Source organism: Cyrtonyx montezumae, unplaced genomic scaffold (genome assembly GCF_038088225.1).
Source record: "Cyrtonyx montezumae isolate F1298 unplaced genomic scaffold, pur_monq_1.0 scaffold_16, whole genome shotgun sequence".
In the NCBI taxonomy this organism is placed as follows: domain Eukaryota; kingdom Metazoa; phylum Chordata; class Aves; order Galliformes; family Odontophoridae; genus Cyrtonyx; species Cyrtonyx montezumae.
The window spans coordinates 10372905-10388592 of NW_027071892.1; the positions used below are offsets into that span (position 1 = coordinate 10372905).

Below are 15688 nucleotides of genomic sequence, written 5' to 3' on the forward strand. Positions count from 1 at the left end.
AATGAGTTTGAAATCTAGCACAGTTTAAGAGCTGTCAGAAGGCAGATTGGTGAAATGAGCCCCACAGGTGAAATAGTGAAGGAATCTTCTGAGTACGGTGACTGCAAGGTGTGCCCATGAGTTTTCAAGGGCAGTCTGATACCGTGCAGTCTGCAAACAAACAAAACCAAAAGCAGACCTTGATGGGGGAATCTGAATTTCTCTGCTCCTTGTGAATGGAACACCAGTGCAGGAGACTGGCAGCGTGGCTGAGCTTTTTCAACTGCAAGAGTTTAGATTTGAGCAGCTAAGCTGAAAGACACTTAGCTTTGTGGTAGTGATCCTAAACTTGCAGATAACCTGGCATATGGATGGGACATATGGTGGGGCACACCAAACAGTGAAACACATTGCTGACCTAAGCAGAAGAGTGAGAAGCATCAAACAGGTGAGTGAACCCAGTGCAGACAAAATCTGAAAGTAGTAAGGACAGTGGCTGCATCCATGGGTGTTCACACGGGTAATAATTCCTTAGGTAATCCTGAAAATGATTCATGTTTTGATTCCCCTCATTTGTTGTGTAATAGGCTAATTCATGTATATATTTGTTACAAAGGCACGTTCAGTGGCAAATTATATGAACTAATTAGCTTATTAGAGAATAAATGAAAGCAGATAGAACCTAAATTAACTGTGAGGTTTGGCATGATATTAAGATCCCTTTACTGCATATGAATTTCAGCCATAACAATAAGAGCAGTAATTACAGGTATTGTCACACTGCAAATGATGAATTGCTCACCTAACCAAAGTCCAATTTAATCTGAATTAGTGACAATCTCAGTGGAACAACCGAAACACTGCCACCTTCATAGCCATCAGCCTAGTGTGGCCAGGCCTCAATGCAGAAACCCCATTTATGTACAATATAAGGGCATTGGATGGTTGCTGAGATGCACAGTTTGGAAAGAATAAAGATGATTTAGGCTGCTCTGTAAATTGTAGAACTGTTGCACAGATGACTTCAGGTCTGACTTGCAGAAGAGCAAGACCCATAACAGTACTTTACATCAGGAGGCAAAGCTTAAGGAGCAATAGCCATCAGTGGGGTGGAAGCAAGGAGAGATGAAGGGAACAAACTCCTTCTGTGCCTCCTTATACGATGTAGATGGAAGGACTGAATTTTAAAAGCAAGTTTTAAGGAAATGTTCATCCAACACAGGAGAATATTTGTTTGGCAGCTTGAGGGGTTAAGGCACTTCTGCTGATGGCTGATTGTCCCTTTCCATAGCTTCCTCTTAACATATTGTGTTGCAGAAATATCTGCATTTTCTAAGGGATTTCCTTCGAAGATTCGCTTGAAATTACTGTCTGGATCCAGCTCTCAGATTCGTGACTCTTTCTGGCTTTGGAGTGCATATTGCTTCTATGAGGCTTTGCTGTAAGAAGACATCTCCGTTAACAAGTTAATCAAGTCCTATATGTAACACATCTCTGGCCCATCATCAGAAGACCCTAGCGAGGAAATTCTCAGAGGAGACTGCTTTGCATTCAGCATCTCCCTTACTGCTGTCAGGAGGAAAGAAAAGGCTGGTTGTGTTCATGAGAGCTGAAGACAGCCCAGCAGGCGCATGACATGATGAGAATGCCCAAGAAAAGAAAAGCTGAATCACCTTCTCAGATATGTCTGGAAATAGATCAGCATTAAAGGAACTGTCAGCAGCTGCAAGAGGTTGAGGAGTTATCTTGATAGTGTGCTTAGATGGAGATCTCATTGCATCTGGTTCATTGAAGCTGGGAGTGTGCCACAGCCCTGCAGGTGTGGTGACCTGCTCCAGAAGAAAAGCTTGGGATGGAGAGTTGGAGGAATGGATGCCACCCGATTCCTCCTTCATTTGTCCTTCTGTGGATACTGTACTCTGGAGATAACGGCAGGCTGCCTGAGCAGTGTGACAGCTGGCAGTGACAGCCACCTGCTGCAGGCCACCTGCTGACGTGGTGCTTTTGTTTGGATGTGAAGTTCCCTTTCCTGTGCTGCAGCATGTCAAAAAAAAAAAAAAAAAAGCTCCTGGGAACCTGTGTGAGCTATCTCAATCCAATCCAGGATTTCTTCACTTGGATCCTTCACTGTGTGCTGACAAGGAGCTTGCTTTGTCTCTGTGCTGCTGACTGCCACCACCACGATGCCTTGCTCAATGTCCTCCAGATGGTTCAGCTGGTGAGGTTCACGTTATGGGATGAGATTTGAGGCTTGGAAGGGGGAAGGTCCATTTTTTTGCCATTTCTCTGTACGTTGCTGTTCCATGCTCTGATCTGCTCCGTGGCCTTTGCCCACTTCACATCGTTTCAGCTTCTGTTCATAACGATTGAAAGCCTTCCCTGAGGACTTCTCCTTTGCCTGGAAGTTGTACAGCTAAATCTGCAGTGGGAATCACATCTTCCATTCAAATTGAAGGAAAAACAGCAGACACTTCAGTGCACTTCTGCTACAGCCACGTGCAAGAATGAGACTGCAGTTTTTCATCTATATGAATGTCACTCAATCAAGAAAAGATCTTATTTTAAATGCAAAGCTTTAACATTGCTTTCCTTCAGAGAAAGGACAAACTTTCACCCTGCAGTAAGTCAACCCAAGTTCCTTACCAAAGGTCAGCTCAGGAATGGTAGCCCAAACTCTGAAGAGTCTGCTGTGCCCAAGATGCTATTGTTTTGCTTCCTTGCCCGTCTGCTGCAACCACTGTTCTCCCACTTTCAGTAGTTCTGTATATTTTGGGGAACAGCCAAAAAGACACACTGAAATGGGGGATGGGGGGGAAGAGGGGCTAGATGTGGGTCCCTGCCCACCCAAACTGTTCTGTGACTCTATGGCTATTCTATGAAACAGAAGGAAGTGGATAAAGCCTGAGGCTTCCAACTGCAGCTCTATACATGCATGCCACATGTAGTCCTGTGGGCCACACTTTTCAGAAGTAACTGTCACTTTGGGTGCTCTTGTTTTCAGAGTTCGTTGAATAGATCATTTTTTTTTGGCCGAAAAGGGACTTTTCTTGGTCAAACATTTCATTATTTAAACTAGAGATGTGTGGCAACAGTGCTTATCTGTGATAAACAAGAAGTTTTGTCTGAAGGGAAAAAAAGAGAAGAGAGTTCTGAGCTTTTCATTTCCACTGCTTCAAGATGGTGCTTTGTCGCTGGACTTGAATTGCATTTGTTTTGGATCTCTGAAAATATCTCGATCTAAATGATGGGGTTTGAGCTTTGTTGGTGTTGTGTTGTTGTTGTTTTTTCATTTGGCCAGCCAGCTAAACATCATTTGCTTCATTTGAAGAGCTTTCATGCTGACTACCCAATCTAAAAATATCCAGCCCCTTTAAAGCATCTCAGAATGTGCTTCCAAGAGGACTAGTTGCTTTTGAAAAGCCTTTAATTTTGAAGGCTAGAAGGAATTGTCCCATATAGCACAAGCCAGAGCCATCCTGATTCCAGGACCAGGCCCACCAACCTATGAGGGGTATTAGAAGGGTTGGACAGAAACCTGCTACTAGGAAGAAAGAGGGGTTCCTGCATTAAGCTATGGCTTACTCTGGAGTAAAGGATAACAAAAATCCTTGCTGTTTGTGTTGGGCTCAGTACCCCAGACTGCCTCAGGTCCCAGTAGTGTCTGGAGGACCACTGTCACGCATACCCAGCTTTCAGCAAGGCCTTCAGTCTGGTGTAGGCTTCCTTCTCATTACAGGTGCTTCATCTTTCAGCTTTGCTATGAAACTGATTTATGGCTCTATGTGATAATGGACTCATTATTGCTGAAGTTAAGCAGTTAAGTACATTCCCTGTGCATAAGATACTTTACACAAACAATGAAGACAGGTAATTATCCCAGTAAATCAAACCTCATGAATATGGACTGAGATGTGATTTGTTATAAGCAGCAGTCATCTGAAATCAGAGATGTTTTTGCTGTCAGATGAGGATCTTGCATTATTTAGATCTAAATGTGGAGACAGCAGCAGAAGTTGTGCAGCAGAAGTTGTTGAGGTCTGATGCCATTTTAAGCTCATAAATTCAGCTTCATGATGTTCAGAGCCACCAGTAACATCATGGCCTTTTCAACTTTACTGCATACTGGCTGAGCTCTGCTTTTTAGGATCCGCTGTGGTTTGACGGTGTTGACCAGGGATTGTGCTTCCATGGAACAAACTTGAGAGGTTGTCACTAATCCAAGGCAAATGCAAGTTTGCATTGTTCCCCTTTATTTTCTGTTTTGCTGCTTTTCAGAGCAGATGCATGCTTTGCAAGACTCCCAGCTTATACAGAAACTGATTAAACTTCCTTTGCAAAGTGAGCAAGTTCTCGAAGTGAAAGGAGAAGCATCTGTTCAAAGGACATTAAGCAGAATACAACAAACCTGTTTTTCTGACACAGGTTACTTAACAACATGTTTCATGGGGAAACAATTAAAATTATGAAATTGACTTCAAAAATAGTGATTTGATTAGCTGCCAAGCACACTGCATCCAGAAGAGGAATACTCCATTATTAGCTGGCCAGTGCTTGCTAGCCAAATCAATGCTCCAGAGAGGACAAAGCATGTAGATAAGAGGCTTTCTGAGATGAGTGCTGGAGGCCTTATAAAACTTACTGAGAGCATCACAGTAATTAATAGCTTTCAGAGTTTATATTGTTGTATTTTGTCTCGAAGAGATTTATAGAAAAGAGAACTGTTGCACGACCAGGGAAATTAGATAAAAGTAAAAAACAAAACCAACAAAATGGAATAATCATGACAGCACTCGGTTGCTGTTCAGTTTAGCATAATTGATTTTGCTGCAGATAATGACCATCTTGTCCCCAAAGGACCTAGTTTAGGCCAGGAAAAAAAAAAGGCTAAGTGCAAATTGTATATATGAATGAAGATGAACACTTGAAATGGTTTGGAAACACTTGGGTTTCTCTATCTATCACCTCCTGCTGCAGTCGGTGCTGAGCTGAGCAGGCACCTGCAATTCTGAATCAGCTGAGGGTGTGTTTTATGGGGGCTGATCAAAGTGCAACATGCTGATTTTGGTTCCCATGCTTAAGGAGGCTGTTTCTGCCCGTGAAGCCTGTTCAGGTAATCACAGAAGTGAAATCCTACCATAAGAAAGATCCGGCCTCTGTGCTAGCTCTGATTTCTGTATGCTGTACCTTCAGTTCTTAGAATCTTTTCAGCTTGACTTCACACAATCATCTTCCTATCTTCCTTTGATTGATCAGTGGCACCTCAAGGTTGATTTGTCTGCAGCAGCCTGTCTGGCAATGGCCTTTAGTGCTTTCTAATACACAGAGAAGAGTTCAGTGTTTGGCTTTACTAATTGGAGGAGCTTAGGTTGGAGTTTGGGTGTTCTGGTGTGTTTTTTTCCTTCCCTGGGTAATTCTTTTTTTTATATTTTTTTTTCCTTTTTCTTAACTAAAGCAAAAAATAACCTGCTCTTTGATGGATTACAGCCAAGAACTTGCAAAAAATTTTGGCAGAGCACAAGGACAAGGATTTTTATGGTGAAAACTCCTTGGGATAATAAAAGAAATTGTTCTGCAGAGACCTTTCATGTGACCCCAGAAAAAAAACCAATGTAAACTTTCTGTCTCCCTGGGAACAATGAGGAGGTCTGAGTTAATTGCCAGCGTCTTTAATCTACATCTCCCTTGTGATTTTCACTCTGGAGTATTACATTGATTCTGATTAGCTTGACTAGATTTCTGTCCCCAGTTATGCTGCTATAAATCAGATGAGCATCTTTGTGAGAGCTGATGGGATTGTTGTGGTATGAGCAAACCAAGAGAAGCAGAATCACAGAACAGGAGACTTAAATATATATATATATATATATATATATTGAACTGTCTGCTCTCATCCTGCCCATCTGAATGTGGTGATGGGGGATTGCCAGACTGGGAACTGCATGGTGGAGCCAAAGATTGATGAACTCAAAATCTGTCTTTCCATTGACCTCAGTGAGCTTTCAGTTAAATCCTTGCACTGCTGGAAGAAAGGCTTGGACACAAGATTCAGGGCTTTAGTACATTGCCTCGAAGGTATTAATGGGAGGAAAAATAACATCTTCTATCCCTGCCCATGCTGTGTAAGAGGTACAGGACTGAATGTGCAGGTGAGGATTGCACTGAGTGTCATGCAAGATCTGCCAAAGCTTTAGGTGATGGCTCTATTCTCTGGCCAGAGCCTCAGTCCTTTGGAGGCCAAAATCCTTCTCCTGTGCAAAGGGGGCAAAGTCTCCTTTCCCTCTGGGTCTGCCACACACAATTGCAGTTGGCAGCACTCCCGAGGGCAACCTTGCCAATCATCTTAATTGAATGTTTTGGTTGTTTCCCTGCAGCTGACAATTTTAGTGTGCCACGTATCTTGCACATCTTGTTCATCAGGGCATAATTAAAAAATGTGTTTCTTGCCATCTTATCTCTGTTGATAAATAATTGTGTGTTGCGTTTATTGGTAGCTTTGAGCTGGTGCATTTGGAGGGGCTGTTTTATATGTCTGTCTGCGAACAACCACGGCTGAGATGTAATTTCATTACTGAGAATGGATTGCTGAGATTGGAAAGCACAGGAAAGGTGCTCCGGGTCCTTGGAAGACATCCTTGGAGGGCCAAATACTGGAGTTGCCGTCAAGTGGATTAATCAGATTGGAAACTGCAGAGTGGAAGAAGTCATTTCTGCTTAGCAAAGTAGGTGGTATTGCATTCAGGAGGCCCCAAGGGAGGAACAGTAGTCCACGCAGTACTGAAAAAATGTATCAGTGTTCCTGGAATTCTTGAGAGAATAGAAAAGAGCTGTTAGCTTTCCCTTTGAATTCATCTGGTCTGAGAATAAATGTGTAGGATCAAAGGCTGTGCTGCAGCAGTGAACCTTGCACCAGTGCAGATGCCTCTGTCTTGGTTCCAAAAATAGTTAAGGAATTTAGTTTGTGGTGGATAGACCAGCTGTTGGCAGATTCAAATGGTCATGTTCCCATTTACACCAAGGCCTTGCTGGGTGTATGCAATGGGATTGTGGAGCAGATAAAATCGCACATGTAAAGTCCCCAAGGAGCCCTTTAAAGGGCAGCATGAAAGAAGTCCTCAGCATGGCAAGAATCAGGCTATAAAAGTCATAGAGACTGTTTCAGTCCAGACAGGTGGCCATGCATGTGTGTTGTCCTGCATTTCTCCAGAGCTATTTGATTAAAAAAAGAAGACAGATGTCTGTGAGCACGCTCTCTTATAGGATTGCTAGTACTCTGTAATCCTCGGCAGCTCGGGAATCCTCCCCTAGGTACTGCTGCATTTATACTGGGTGATGAGTCCGAGATTGAATCCACAAAGATGTCAAACAGGAGAACAAAAGCCCAGCGGTCTGCGTGTTCCTCCTGTGTCCCACTTGGTTTACAAGTGAGTAGTAAATAATGCAAATTCTAATTACATCTTAAATATTCTGAAAGCTGGATGAGCCCTCCAGAGGAGAAGTGTGGCACGTTGATTGATTCTTGCTGAAATCACTGTCTAGCATGCAAGGAAAGTACTTCGATAAATGTTGGGTTGGCTCTCATGCCTCTCTTGGCAGCTGTTCCCAGGTGGGAGCTGGCAGTGCCTGCAGAAGCCCGACGGCAGCCCTCAGGTAACCACTTTTGTAGAGGGGGTTGTGTTGTATCGGTTTACTACATTTGATTTGAGGATTGCCAGCCAAATGTGAATTCGGCAAAGAGGTGTATCTGATATGTTTGGAGTCGCAGGGCTCGTTTTTCATCCCTGGGTGTAAATGGCCAGAGCACCTGCTGTGGCAGCTGTGCTGAAATGCCCCTGCAACCCAGGGGGAAGGGGGATGGAAGGAGGAGACTTTGAATGGCACAAAAGAGTTTCTCATGTATCTGGCAATGATTTGGCTTATCCTCGAGTCCCACTGAGATCCTTCCGTTTTCCTCATCAACTTGCACAAGCGCTGAGTGGGGATGTTCTGCTGTGGTGCACACAGGGGATGGGGCTGAAAATAACTCTGCTCTTTATAAACGTTTCAACTGCGTTAAATGAAAGGTAGGAAAGGGCAGTTTGAGTTTGATTGCCTGTCCGTTTCACACCACTGAACAGACTGATTACTGCCAGTGTGTGCCCAGACAGCTTATCCCACTCTCAGACTCCGGGTGAGTAGCAGCCCTCGCATCCACGCACAAAATGTGTCAGTTGCTGAATGCTTCCTATTGGAGATTGATCTCTTGACATAAGAGTATTCCCTTTTTTTGTTGTTAAATCTGCGGCACCAGAGATCAGCGTCGCTCCCTGATACCTGTACAAGGTTGTGATTATTAAGGAGTATCTAATGCATGTAATGGGAGCCAGGAGAGGTGGGTGCAGTTTGTGTAAATGCAGCCAGCACATCATCAGACCTGATTGCTCCGAGTCTTTAGCAGTGCTGTCAGAGTATAATAGCTGCAGAGACAATTTGTGCCTGCTCCTTGGTGGATCACCTTTATTGGTTTTAGTGTGAGACTGGCTGCTGGATGGCTGGAAGGGGTTCGGGCACTGGCTCCTTCTCACCCCACTGCACAGAGGGTAGGTGTGCTTCAACACAGGAACTGGGTTTGAAAAGCTTCTGGTAAGTCATCACTACACTGACTTCGGGGTGAGAAGAATCAGGAGTGAGTAGAGCCTCTCTTCTAGCACTCATGGTCTCTAACAGTCTCAGGCTATGGGGACTGGTGGTTGGGAACACACCAGTGCTCTCCTTTTTGCAGATATGGTCATATCCCTGAGACCCACACCAAGGAGCTTCTTGCAGCTCTGCCAGGGAAAAACTAACAAACAAACAAACAAAATGGGACAAAAGTGGCAAGGATTCCTGTCTGACTTCCCTGAAAACATTTTGCCCTGACGGTTCAGGTGTAAAGGGAACTTTGTTTATTCACTGCTTTGACAAGTGCTTTGTAGGTCTGCTTTTCTGTGCTGTCCATATAGACAGCTGTCTGTGCTGTTTAGGCTTGATCCTTTCCTTGTTCCCAATGAGCTAATTCACACAGTGCCTGAGCAGAATGATGTTTCTGTTCCATTGTTGTGAGCATGGTTAAACTTGGGAATGATGCACTGCATGGTAATTCTGGGTTTTGAGCTAGAGTGCATTCAGAAGGAGCTTTGATTTTGATGAAAGTTGTGCTGGAATTTCAGCTCTAGCACCACTAGCAAGACAGCACTAGAAGTTCGGTATGTTTTATCTAAATAGAAAGTGTAAATTACATGGCAGCATCACTTCGCTCTGCACAGTCTGTGTGGTGTTAATTAAATCCTCAGCTTCTTCTTTAGTAGAAGGAAGATTGAGAAAACAAGTATGAACTCAGTTCTCTGTTTAATTAAAGTAACTCTTTTTCATTCAGATGCTTTCCCACTAAGATGCTAGCGATGCAGGTGTAGTGGTGAGCCAACAGATATCACAGAGACCTGTTCTGCAGAAACAAATTTGACTTCAAGTCTTAGGAGCATTACAGGTAGCATTACACAACCTGGAGCTGAGGTAGAAGCCCAAATCTCTGCACAGAGAGACTTCTGCTTTGTTTGTAACCCTTCCTTGGGATTTATTTGCACTGGCTCCAAACCAGCGTTTCAGATGTTTTATTGTATCGTTTTATCATTTTACTTGTGCTAAATCTCTGTAGGAACCTCAGGACGGTCCTTTGGTCTATCCTAAGCCAACTGGGAAAAGAAGTGCAGCAGGTCTGGGTGGATCCTGAGAGATCCTAAGGAGTGACTGATGTTCACTGTCTTTTTGGTTAACTCGTGTTCTCACACTTTCTTTCTCTGTCTTCCTATAGGTTATAACCCTGGAAGGATGGGTTGACATCATGTATTATGTGATGGATGCACATTCTTTTTACAATTTTATATATTTTATATTGCTTATAATAGTAAGTATGAACTGTGAAACAATCCCTGTCCTTCTGGGGTATAGTTATTCGCTTTTCACAGAGGGAAGCCAGCTGGGATTCAGGATGTGAGAACTTCCTCCCACCCTGAAGTCTAATGGTGCAGGTTGTGATTAGTGCTGTAGGGACAGGTTATTGGCTGCAATAGACTCTGTCCTTTTTAGTGTCACATGTGATGCATAGTCACAGCTTGTCAAGCCATATGGTCTTCCCTCCCTCATAGTCTTCCAGTCTTGGTCTTGTCACCTTGGTGTGTCCTAACGATTGTGCCTTGGCCAAGCAACTGCTAATCAGAACAAAAAGAAGATACGGCTTTCCTTCCTTTAGATTCCTCAGCATGCCAGAGGGCAGATTATATCAATGAAGAGCGCTCAAAAGAGTCACTGAACTTCACATGAGCCTTTTAAACAAGGGTAATAATAGTATTACAACTTTTTTGAGGTCTTACAGTGCTGTCATTTCTAGAAACAAAGTGTTATTCATTGAAAGAGCTGAAAGTTGCTCTCAGAAGCTGTTATCCCACACTGGCAAGTTTCTTTTTCTGTTTTATAAAGGGCACAACCTTCCCCAGGGGTCTACATCTGTGGAAAATAAACCTTAAGTCAGGAGTGCAAGGGACAAGTTTCATGTAGATGTCAAATAGGACATGGGGAAGGGGCATTTCAAAGTGTTTTTGTGACTGGACATTCTTTACATAAAACTCTGACCTTGTCTCTGTAGTTTTGAAGGCCTTTGGAAATTAAACAACCACAGCTCACACAACTGCGTGGATCAGGGCTGTGTGAGAGACTGCCAATAATGGATAGCATTCTGAAGCTGGAGATTTTTGAGCCTTTAGCAATGGGCCATGCATAATGGAGATGTACTTTCCACTCTTTTTATTTCTTGTCTACTTTTCCTTGCAGAAAAGCCCTGTGACTAACCCCAAGGTCACTTGGGGCTGGCGTTGGCACCTTTGCTGCTTTTGAAGCACTCTCTAGGCTGGTATTAAAAACTAGAGAATAGCACTCTCATCGGTTTCCCCTGAGATTTTCACCAGACATGGCCCAGATTAAATCCATACGTTCCTACCAAGCCCAGCACAGAGTTTTTGTCCTGTAAGCATTGGCACTTTCTTGACATCAGTCCCTTTCACGTCCAAGGGGAGTGATTCTCTGGTGGGAGTGTTTGATGTTTTCCTTTGGCCGGTTTATGAACTCAAGTGATGAAAAGCCATTTTGTGGACTCAGCAGCTGAGGGGAGGGAGATAGTCCTAGGTCACTTCACACTCTTATCCTTGGAACTGCATTTTGAAAACTTGTTATCACCTAAGAATTCATCACTTCAACCAGACAGTAAATTAGGCCTTTCTAGGAGGACCAGATCTCCTGGGAATGACTTTTTCCATGTCATAAAGGTACACAAGTACAACGTTACAACACGTGAACCCTGATTGTCCTCCTCAGAAGGTGGGTGCCCTATGCAGGGTGTAAAGTGATAGAGGAAAAGACAGCACAAATAGGTCTTCAGACCATCTTTTCTTGCAGATTGGCTGGGTGCTTCCTAGTGATCTGTTTTGCTTTGGTGACTGATTACGCTGTATTTCATGCACCCTGCATTAGTGGCAAATGTCATCACTGCTGAGAGGAGGAAAGTGGTGAAGGCTATTGTTAACAGCTTTCTTTGCCACTGCCAAAATAATTTAACACAGTTTAGGAACAGATTTAGCAGCTTAGGCTCATGTTGACATAACATTTGGCGAGCAGATCCTGAGATTTGGCCCATTTGGAAATCACAGGGTTTCTAAGAACAACACTTCCAGCCTGGACAGCATGAGTTGCTTTGTAAAGTTCCTGCTAATTCCTTGTGTTTTCTCCAGGTTGGTTCCTTCTTCATGATTAACTTGTGCCTGGTTGTGATAGCAACACAGTTTTCTGAAACAAAGCAGCGGGAGAACCAGCTGATGCAGGAGCAGCGGGCCCGCTATCTTTCCAATGACAGCACAATTGCCAGCTTCTCAGAGCCAGGTAGCTGCTACGAGGAGCTGCTGAAGTACATCTGCCACATCTTCCGGAAGGTGAAACGGCGGACAATACGCCTGTACAATAACTGGCAGAGCAAGCGCAGGAAAAAAGTTAACCCAAACAACACCACAAACGGGCAGAGCCGCCGAGGCAAAAAGCGCATCACATCCATTCACCACCTCATCCACCACCACCACCACCACCATCACCACCACTACCACATCAGCAACGGGAGCCCGCGGGGGCCACGCTCCAACCCGGAGATCTGCGACCTGGAACTCAAGGTGATGAAGCCTGGCAGCCAGCTGATGCTCCCTTCTCCATCGCCTAACTTGCAGGGCCCTGCGCCTCCTCCAGATTCGGAGTCTGTGCATAGCATTTACCACGCAGACTGTCATGTTGAAGGACCACAGGTGAACTGTAAGTCTTCCAATGCCCCTGCAAGCATTAAACTGACTGCTGGACTCTCCAGCCGTGGCAACATGAACTATCCTACCATCCTGCCTTCACCAACTAGCAAAGCCAGTTCTGTCCCTGTTCCCAAAGGAAAGAAGAATGGCAATTCACCTGTGGCTGTAGTTAACAGCCCTGTAAATTTGGGCACAGATTCTTATGGGAAGCTGCAGCAACTGGTTGGAGAGCATGGTAAGGACAAATGAGCTGATTTTTTTTGCTTGCTGAAAATGAAAGCTGTTTTGTGAGTGCTATTTGAGCTTAGCACAGAAGCCAGAAATAGGAGAGATTGAGGGACTGACAGCTCTGCTCCTTCTAGCTTTGCATTTGCTGTCATTGGGTAAAGCACAGTACGGAATGATGTAGGCAATGACTTCAGGCCCCTTTTCGTGGTTACAAAGCACATATTTTTGAGCTCTTCTCATGTGCTTAGTGATATCCTGAACATTCTCCCTCTGCTCCCACCCAAGCACAGAACAGTGCAGCCCCTGGAATTTTGTCTTGGATGGACTATGGTCCTCCTGGCTGCAGGTCTGCAGCACAAAAGCCTCAGCTGTTGGGAAACGGTACCTTGAAAAGGAATAGCATATGGAAGATGGTGGAGGAGCATGAGGTTTAGGAGATGTAAGATGTTTGAAACAGGAAAGCATTGAAATAACCCACAACAGATACTTCCGGAGACCACCTTGTGATGCTTTGATGGGCCTTTGAGGCCCTGGATTTCTTTTTGAAAGAGGAGCAGCAGGTTTGGAGGAAGGCCCCTGGACACTGCAGAGTCTAGCTCTGTGTTAATCTTCAAGGGATGCACGTGAGAGCAGGAGCACAGCAGATCTGCAGCTCTCAGGCTTCCCCTCTTCTTTTTCACCAGTGCAGAAGAAATGTAGGACTGAGTGTTACTGCAGATTTGGAGATCCATTCAGTCTGAGTGAATATAAAACATGTTAGGGACTCTTTTGTACCTCTGTCCCATCCTTATCTCTACAGACTGCAGCCACAATAGCACTGCTAGTTAGTGCAGCTTTATCTCCACTCTGATATAAATCATCTGCTGCTGAAGTAGTGATTGTGTGCAACTCTTGGGTTTCTGTTTTGCATATTTTCTCCAGTTCTCAACAAAGCTGGAGCCAAAGCCTGAAAAATAGTCTTAAGCCCTCAAAAAGTCAAAAAGATCTAGCTTCCATTTTTATTTTTTATATCTTTAACACAAACTCATCATCTGTTTTTATCAATGCTTGTGTTTTCCAAAACTGTTTATCTGCTTGTGTGTGGACACAAATATTTATCCTAGTGATATGTGCTGATAAAATACCAAGCCTAGCTTGGGGGAGGTCACAGTAAAGGTCGCTTGCCAAATAGGTTGGTTGGCTTGTCTTTGTTAATATTTTTTTTAAAGTGACCATACAAAAGGGTAAAGTGGATTGTTTATAGAAATTGCCTTCGGCAGATATTTCTGTACTTTTGGGAGCTTAGCAGAAGGGCAGAAGGGGCAAGGTTAGCTGCAGCGTTCTTCCGTTGTTAAGCAAGGGCTTTATATGAATCACTGGTACATCTTTAACTATGGAAGTTAATGAAGGTTATTATGAGAATGTGTATTTACCTTGAGATAAAAGTCCAGGCTCACAGAAGTCTGGAGCTGGGAAACCAAGGACAAGCAGAAGAGCTGTTGCTTGGAAGGCAATGCTCAAGTCAGAGACTTGGTCCTCTGTGCTCACAAGTGGATCTGCTGCTGGGACTCTCTCCAGGACAAAGAATCACCAGGTCTCAGCCACTCCATTGAATCTGGAGATTTTTCACATGGCCTCTGGTGGTTCTTCAAAAGCCTGAGGTTAGATGGAGTTGCTATTTATAATGCAATTATAGTATCTTCTTTTGACAGGGGCATTTCAGCCCAGAGGACACCGAAATGCTTTTAACAAATCTGAGATTGTTTTGTCTCAAGTGTGATATATCTAGAGAGAGCGGGTGGTGGTTTCAGCAGCTTATCTGGCACCGTGGGGAGCACAGGAGCTGGGAGAGGAAGCAAGCCAGCCATGTCCATCTGGAGATCTTAGTGCACAAGTGCCCAGCTCTTCACTTGCACAACTCCGGCTCTTTCCAGGTTCTCCTTCCTGCTCCTGCCATGGGGCTGAGTCAGATTCAGTTCTGCACCACACCCCTCTTTGTACAACGTGAGTGATAGACTTTGCCTTCCAGGTTTTGGGAGGATCTTTAGGTGCCAAACATCTCAGTTCCTGGAGGTGTGGCACTGCCAGCTGTCAACTCATGGTTCTCCATCCCTGCCTGAGCAAAGCAGCCGTGCTAAGTCCTGGCAGGGAAGGTGAGGTGCGGCTCGCAAGCCATGCCCAAACCTTCTGTCCTCTTTGAGCAAAGGGCTGCCTCACTTAGTTCTCTCCCCACTCTTACAAGTCAACAAGCAGAGCCTGTTTGCTGAAAGATTTGTGCAAGGAGAGCACACAAGTGATAACTGAGTACATTAAGGAGGTATTACAGCCAGAGCACTCTCAAACCCAGCTGGAAGCAAGGTTGGTGTCTGCTGGGAAAGATGCAATTGTGGGAGAGAGTATTCTCTTCCCTTCTTTTGTTGTGGAATTGAGCAGCATAAAAGTACAGCCTGTTCCTCTGCATTCTCGTGCCCTGCAATGCTGTGAGGTTATTTTAGCAGGCAGCCAAGGAGACTCTGGTATTTTGAAGACAACTGTGGCGCCAGTGTTTTTCATACGATTTTTAACACTTTGATAGCATTCAGGATGACTGGCAAGCCCACTGCCTCTGTGTCCATGCCACTGTGTCCATGCTGCAGTGTTTCCTCATCTGACCGATCCCAGTTAGCAATGCCTTGCTGATGTGCAGTGCAGACCAGTGCTGCTTGCAGGCCAAATAAGGGGTCAATTATTTCTGATCCTCCTGGTGCCTTTGATGTAAAGATGTGGAGGAGGACTGTCCTCTCCTACAAGGCTATTTTGAAGGCCAGTGATATGAGTGACATTCAGGCGAGTGAAATATATTTTGACTTTTGTCACCACCCAGCTTTCAGTCTAACAAGGTGCTGGATTTTGTTGGCTGCCGCCTTCTCTTTGAAGACGTCCTCAAGCATCAGCCAGGAATGGCTGAAATCAGCAGCGTTACTGCTGGGTGAGCTCCAAGCTCCTGGGACCAGAGCCAGGAGCATCCGCTCAGTGCTTTTTTGCATGGTGTCCCTGAAACACATCCGTGTGTACCCCCCTCCAACCTCCAAGAAATGGCATTTGCACCTTGTTTTCCATCAAGGAAAATGTATATAAATTCCTGTTGGGTTTTTTGTTTGTTTGTTTTTGTT

The 15688-nt window shown here is 44.5% G+C and overlaps 1 protein-coding gene across 1 annotated transcript in view; it reads left to right on the plus strand.

The window, feature by feature from the left end:
• CACNA1H (calcium voltage-gated channel subunit alpha1 H) overlaps positions 1-15688 on the plus strand; it is a 109734-nt gene that overhangs the window by 18616 nt on the left and 75430 nt on the right. The window contains exons 6-7 of the mRNA XM_065733031.1: positions 9806-9898; positions 11775-12564. Of these exons, the coding sequence (XP_065589103.1) occupies positions 9806-9898; positions 11775-12564 (883 nt within the window). The remainder of the gene's footprint in view (positions 1-9805; positions 9899-11774; positions 12565-15688) is intronic.